The sequence below is a fragment of the Uranotaenia lowii genome, chromosome 2 (genome assembly GCF_029784155.1).
Source record: "Uranotaenia lowii strain MFRU-FL chromosome 2, ASM2978415v1, whole genome shotgun sequence".
In the NCBI taxonomy this organism is placed as follows: domain Eukaryota; kingdom Metazoa; phylum Arthropoda; class Insecta; order Diptera; family Culicidae; genus Uranotaenia; species Uranotaenia lowii.
The window spans coordinates 223,563,963-223,571,609 of NC_073692.1; the positions used below are offsets into that span (position 1 = coordinate 223,563,963).

A 7,647-nucleotide genomic window follows, 5' to 3' on the forward strand; every position below is an offset into this window, starting at 1 on the left:
ATAAACCTATTTTATTTTTTAACAACTCATATAAACCGTTCAGGAGTTACGCTTTACAAATAACATAAAATTTAGATGACTTGATATCCAAGCTTGACCTATTCACGGACCAGGTTGCCGAAAAAAATAATGCGTTTTGACAAAAAAATCTGAATTCATGTGATGGTTTTCTGTGAAACTATTCCCTTAAGTTTGAATGAAAATGCTAAAAAAAATGGTTCTTTTCTACATTTACAATAAAAATTCAATCTAAACTCAGAAATCTGGAATTTATATTGACATCAAAAGTGAGCACTTACAAAATTAATAAAATCTGTGAGATCTGTGAATATTTTCAAATTCTGTGCTCGGTGACACAAATTCTGAGAAGAAAATTTGCTCAAAATTCGGTGAATTGACAGATTTTGTGTGATTTCTATAACCTTGTTCACGGAGCGATATTTGGGACAATTTTTCGTACACCGGAGAAGCTCTCTTCTGCTCAGATAGCACACAGGTAGCCACGCATCGGGCCAAATGCAATTCATAGTTCATCCAGCAGACACACAATGATGGTACAGCTTACAGCAGGAAAATTTCCGTTCAAATCGGTGTTTAATCAGTTTCTGGGAGCGCTCGCAGGTCAGTTTTCGTGAAATCCTTCAAAATCCTCTAGACGCGCGGGCCGAACGAATGCTTGTTCTCGCCATGCCCTCTGTCTGAGAGTAGGTATATCAACCAAGCTGATTCGGATCGTTCTTCCAATTTCTGCATTGCAGTCAATCTAATCACTATCGGTCATGGGGTAGCCGTCGGATGGGTTTCGCCGTTCCTGCCGTATCTGCAATCGAACTCGACTCATCTGGCCTCTGGACCGGTCAGCGTCGAGCAAGGTTCCTGGATTGGGGCAGCGCTCTGCATCGGAGGGTTCTTCGGAACGCCATTCTTCGGACTTCTGGCCAGCTCGTTGGGCAAAAAGCGAAGCCTCCAGCTGGTGGCCATTCCACAGCTCGTGAGTATTAACCCAAACATCTAGCTACTGCCACCGTCATACGTTCCCCGTTTTGGCCAAAAGCTGTTTGTATTTCGACCAATCTTTGCGGTTCGCCGTGAATGATGCAAAGCTGCTTTGAGTTTGTGTACGCTTTCATTCATCGCTTACAAGTAGGATGTTGATTGAACTTCATTCTCATTTAATAATAAACACACATAATCGGACTTCAAGCTTCATTAAAAGTGGTTGTAAGGGTGAAAATTTCCATGCAAAGGTGGAAATTTTTAATTTATAATTTCAATATTTGGTAAAAAAGTTTCAATGAACATAACAAGGTACGCTAGTTTTTAACGCTGCTGCTGCTGATTTTTTGTTTTGTTTTAGCATTATAGTGACAAGAGGCGGATTGGCTTAGGAAGTGCAGATTTTTAATACTATTGCTGCTGATTGTTCGTTTAGCTTTGACCTACTGGTGGAAAAAGACGAATTGACTTAGGAAACGCGGATTTTTTAGGCCGCTACTACTCATTGTGTGTTTTGGATTGGCCTCCCGGTGGAAAAAAGACGGATTGGCTTAGGAAGCGCAGATTTTTAAGACTGTTACTGCTGATTGTATTGATTTGGCCTTCTGGTGGAAAAAAGATTAATTGGCTTAGGAAGCGCAGATTTTCAAAACTGCTGCTGCTGATTGTTTGTTTCGATTTGGCTTTAAGGTGACAAGAGGCGGATCAGCTAAGGAAGCGCAATTTTTAAGGGTGCTACTGCTGATTGTTTATTTTGATTTGGCCTCCCGGTGGAAAAAGACGGATTGGCTTAGGATGCGCAGATTTTAAGGCTACTCTTGCTGATTGTTTGTTTTGATTTGGCCTTCTGGTGGAAAAAGACGCATTGGCTTAGGAAGTGCAGATTTTTAAGACTGCTGCGGCTGATTGTTTGTTTTGATTTGGGCTTATGGTCACAAAAGGCGGATTGGATTAGGAAGCGTAGATTTTTAAGGCTGCTGCTGCTCATTGTTTGTTTTGATTTGGCCTTTCAGTGGAAAAAAGGCGCATTTCCTTAGGAAGCGCAGATTTTTGAGACTGCCGCTGCTGATTGTTCGTTTTGATTTGGCTTTATGGTCACAAAAGGCGGATTGGCTTAGGAAGCGTAGATTTTTAAGGTTGTTTCTGCAGATTGTTTGTTTTGTTTGTGGCCGCATCAGCAGCAGGCTGCTGATTGTCGGTTTTCATTTGGCCTTAAGGCATATGGTGGCAAAAAGCGGATTGGCTTAGGAAGTGCAGATTTTTATGGTTCCTTCTGCTGATTGTTTCTTTTGATTTGGCCTTCCGGTGGGAAAGACGGATTTGCATAGGAAGCGCAGATTTTTTAGACTGCTGCTGCTGATGCTTTGTTTCGATTTGGCCTTATGGTGAAAAAAATCGGAATGGCTTAGGAAGCGCAGATTTTTAAGGCTGCTACTGCTGATTGTTTATTTTGATTTGGCCTTCCGGTGGAAAAAGACGGATTGGCTTAAGATGCGCAGATTTTTAAGGCTGATGCTGCTGATTGTTTATTTTGATTTAGCCTTTTGATGACAAAAGGCGGCTTAGGAAGCGCAGACTTTTTAAGCTGTTTCTGCTGATTGTTTGTTTTGTTTTGGCCTTCCGATGGAAAAAGACGGATTGGCTTAGGAAGCGCAGATTTTTAAGGCTGCTACTGATGATTTTTAGTTTTTATTTTGGCCTTATGGTCACAAAAAGCGGATTGGCTTAGGAAGCGTAAATTTTTAAGGCTATTTCTGCTGATTGTTTATTTTGATTTGGTCTTCCGGTGGGAAAAGAAAAGGCTTTTTTTTTCTTATGTTGGGTCCCTACCACTGCGACCAGTTGTTAGATCTTTTGTGGTTTGCAAAAAGAAAAGGCTTAGGAAGCGCAGATTTTGAAGACTTCTGCTGCTGATTGTTTGTTTTGATTTTGTCTTATGGTGAAAAAGGCGGATTGGTTTAGGAAGTGCAGATTTTTGAGACTGCCTCTGCTGATTGTTTGTTTTGATTTGGCCTTATGGTCACAAAAGGCGGATTGGCTTAGGAAGCGTAGATTTTTAAGGCTGTTTCTGCTGATTGTTTGTTCTGTTTGTGGCCTTCCGATGGAAAAAGACGGATTGGCTTAAAAAGTGTAGATTTTTAAGGCTGCTGCTGCTGATTGTTTGTTTTCATTTGGCCTTCCAGTGGAAAAAAATGGATTGGCAATGAAACACAGATTTTTAAAGCTGCTGCTGCTGATTGCTTATTTTGATTTGGTTTTATGCTGACAAAAGGTGGATTGGCTTCGGAAGAAGAGATTTTAAAGCCTGTTGCTTATGATTGTTTGACCTAAATCGTCTTAATGTAGAGATCAGATGAAGGATATGCAGACAATGATTTTTTCAACACTAGACAAAACAAACAGAAAAAAGTGAGTTATTGATCTATTCTTGAATGCGACAGACTTGTCTGAGTGAATCTCTGAGCTAAGATTTGAAATCGTCATTGACACTACCATCATTTTAAACATTTTTAAACATGAAAGAATCAAGAAATAACTCTTTGAAGTTTAATGTTTTTGATATTGAAGATTTTGTTTAATTTCATAACTTAATTGAATGCAGTAAATCGTTTCGACTTCTGCTTTCAAAAAGTTCTAGAAGTCTATTTGGTGCAAAATTTTTTATGCAATTTCCTCATAAATTTCGTAATTCCGTAGAACAGCAAAATATAGTCAAATTAAATACTTTTCATACATTTTTTCACAGAAGTCGAAATAACTCGCTGTCTTCAAAGAATTAGATCAAGGATAAATCGCTTAAAAAGGGCAAAAATTTATAAGGAAAATGTTTATTACTTTTTTTTTTCAAATGATAACTTTTCAATGGCAAAACACGAGATCTGATAAAAAAAAGTGTTTTTGTGAATTGTATATATATTTGTTGGCCTGTGTAATTGAGACATTTTAAAAGTTAATACCAAATTTTGAGAAATTTTCACAATTTGTGTTAATTTTTTTAATTTTAATTTAAAGAAACGATTTTTTCTATACAATTTCGGGAAAAAAGAGTGTGTTTTTAAATTATAAATATTTTTTTTTTATTTCAACAATTCAGAAATTTTTTTGCCATTTTTGTAATTTTTGTAATTTTTGTCATTTTTGTAATTTTTGTAATTTTTGTAATTTTTATAATTTTTGTCATTTTTGTCATTTTTTAAATTTTTGTCATTCATGTCATTTTCGTCATTTTTGTCATTTTTGTCATTTTTGTCATTTTTGTCATTTTTGTCATTTTTGTCATTTTTGTCATTTTTGTCATTTTTGTCATTTTTGTCATTTTTATCATTTTTGTCATTTTTGTCATTTTTGACATTTTGGTCATTTTTGTCATTTTTGTCATTTTTGTCATTTTTGTCATTTTTGTCATTTTTGTCATTTTTGTCATTTTTGTCATTTTTGTCATTTTTGTCATTTTTGCATTTTTGTCATTTTTGTCATTTTTGTCATTTTTGTCATTTTTGTCATTTTTGTCATTTTTGTCATTTTTGTCATTTTTGTCATTTTTGTCATTTTTGTCATTTTTGTCATTTTTGTCATTTTTGTCATTTTTGTCATTTTTGTCATTTTTGTCATTTTTGTCATTTTTGTCATTTTTGTCATTTTTGTCATTTTTGTCATTTTTGTCATTTTTGTCATTTTTGTCATTTTTGTCATTTTTGTCATTTTTGTCATTTTTGTCATTTTTGTCATTTTTGTCATTTTTGTCATTTTTGTCATTTTTGTCATTTTTGTCATTTTGGTCATTTTTGTCATTTTTGTCAATTTTGTCAATTTTACAAATTCAATTGTGTACACCTGTAGTTATGGTAGTAAGACGTAATTTCACGTATTTTTGAGTTCTAAAGCAACTGAAGCACTTAAAAAAAATGTTTTACCGAACCATTTTGTATATTTAACTTCATAACTATTTCAGATTTACTTCTAAGGTTAAGTTCGCAAATGATAATGCGCATTCTCATAATAATCAACAGACACCTAGACTCTGGTGCACTGGGATTTTGTGATATAAAATATCAACCGGAAAAGATATCGGAGATAAGGAAATCTCCGTGATACTTCCCCGTGTACAATAATACCACTTCGTTGGATGATAAAGAAGCTGTAGTATTCGGTCTGTTTGTTGTGGTTCATTTGCTTGAACTTGCAGAGCCTCAGCTCTGGTGATTTCAGCCTCTTACAATTTGTAGAATATATTTGCATAAATAAATCTTCAATACTTCTAGTTTGTCTGTGCTTCTAGGTTAAGCTTGTCCGGTTTTATCCTGAATTGCACGGATGACGATAGAATATTTTGGAGTAGTCCGGTCCAGGCCAGTTGTCCGGAGTGAAAAAACTCAAATGAATGTTTTTGTTTTTTGTTGAAAAATTTGACTAAAAAATTATGAAATCTGATGCCTGGTCTGATTTTGCCAGGTTTTGGTATAAAGTAGCTCAGATTTGCCCAACCCGAATACGTGCGCAGAAAATTCTGGAAACCTTATTTTAGGTTGATTAAGTAAAGCAGCTATCTTTAGCAGTATCTTTACCAATCTACACTTTCCTTTGCAGGCATTTTGGCTATGTGTATACTACGGTACTCATGTCTACCACTTATACCTTGCGCGAGTACTGGCGGGAATGGGCGGAGGAGGACTTCTTCGAATAATTCCTCTCTACATTGCGGACATTGCTGATACTAAACACCGCGGCATGCTCGGAGCCCTACTCATCATATCTATGAACTCGGGCGTATTGATATGCTTCATTCTTGGAAATTTCCTGCACTACCACACGGTGCCAATGGTGGCAGTTGCACTCCCTGCCCTGTTCATCGGTGCCACCTGCTGCCTACCGGAAACACCGTACTGTCTGCTGAAAAGTTCTCGAACCGAGCTTGCCGAACGATCTCTGATGTTCTACCGGGGCATCAGGGGACACTTTCAGAAGACCGATCAGTTTCGACAGGAATTCGAACAGCTCAAGAAAGCTGTGAACGCCGAAAGCGATAAAACTGACGGACAAAATCGTTTGGATTGGAAGGATTTTTGTAAGAAACCTTAAAATTGTTTTGATCAAAGCTTGAAATCTTTGGTTTCACAGGTACGAAACCAGCCAAAAAAGGACTAACGATAGGGCTTTTCCTAATGATATTGAATCAGTTCAGTGGAGCTCTGGCCATCATCACCTACTCTGCGACAATTTTCAACGAGTCTGGATCAGATCTCACTCCCAATGAGTCGTCTATAATAGTTGCCCTGATTCAACTAGCCGGTACCCTAGTTTCGTTCACTTTAGTGGATAATCTGGGTCGCAAAGTGCTACTGTTGATCTCCACTATTGGAACGACCCTTGGATTGTTTTCCATGGGATTGTTTTCCTTTCTTTCCCAGCAAGGCTGGGATCTCAGCTCTCTACAAAGCCTTCCTATCGTTAGTTTATCGTTTACGATTCTACTAACCTCGATCGGAATTTACCCATTGCCGTACGTCATCTTGGCAGAGGTGCTGCCAAACAAGGTGAGTTTTGTTAAATCTAGCAATGAAAACTATAAAAGACTTACCAAACTTTCTCTTCTCAGATAAGAAATATTGGCAGCACAATTGGTATTACGACGGTATCGCTTAGTGCTTTTGTCATACTCAAGGTAAATTAACTAAAATCAACCGTTGAAACTCTTCAAACTTCAAGTGATTTTCGATTGTATTCCAGCTATTTCCCGTTCTGATCGAGAAGATACACTTGCATGGGACGATGTGGACGCTTTCGGCAATTTGCGTCGTAGGAACCTTCTTCATCCTGTTTGTGGTTCCGGAAACCAAAGGCAAAAATTTGGTTACTAACGAAAGTGATACGAAACCCGATAAAGCATGATAATCTCAACTGATTTAATTGTTTTGAAAATCCGAAAAATCTTTGACAAGTTGCAAGCTTTTAAAATCACGATCAAGCTAAAATTTGTTTAAAAAAAATAAAACTCCTTAAACTAGATGATATACATAGTAAAATATTAAAATAAAAAAAAACATCTGTACAAATATTATCATAGATATTATTACAGCATTCGTGTGAATGAAAATGATTATAATATCTTCTTTTAATCCTTTATTACATGACTTTTTTTTTAAAAGAGAAAAGCAATTATTGAGTCATCGAAATAATAATATGTTATTTCGAATAACAACTGAATCGGTTTTAATCCGTTATTTAAATTTAAAATTGAAATTAAAATAAATTAAAATTAAAAAGTTTAAACATAATTTTTGAAATTGTTTATTTATCTCAATACGATTTTGCACATTTCTTCCAAACATCGTATAGTGGACAAAAATGTAAAAAAACTTGAGCGTAGCTTATCATTTTTTTGATTTACTTTTTATCTTCTAGGTATCTTTGAAGAAGTTTTTGAAGGAGAAAGAGCTCTACAAGAAAATGTTATGAATTTATTGATTTATCCCCCTCAAAGTTAAATAAAAAATCGAACTTCTAAACCATGGGTGGCCAACATTTTCAACAGGCGGGCCAAGTTTTTGAAATGAGACTGGCGTGCGGGCCAAAAAACATGTTTCTTGAATATTCGATATAAAACAAATAATAACGGTTTTTTCAAAACACTATCAAAATAAAAACTTTTGC

General features: G+C 36.1%; 1 protein-coding gene across 1 annotated transcript; it reads left to right on the forward strand.

The window, feature by feature from the left end:
• The first annotated feature begins 487 nt into the window (after positions 1 to 487).
• Positions 488 to 6,894, forward strand: LOC129747624 (facilitated trehalose transporter Tret1-like). Its single transcript, XM_055741916.1, has 6 exons — positions 488 to 621; positions 759 to 991; positions 5,584 to 6,061; positions 6,115 to 6,530; positions 6,593 to 6,658; positions 6,724 to 6,894. Exons 1-6 carry the CDS (start codon positions 549 to 551, stop codon positions 6,883 to 6,885), a joined length of 1,428 nt encoding a protein of 475 aa, XP_055597891.1. The 5' UTR covers positions 488 to 548; the 3' UTR covers positions 6,886 to 6,894.
• Positions 6,895 to 7,647: the final 753 nt, after the last annotated feature.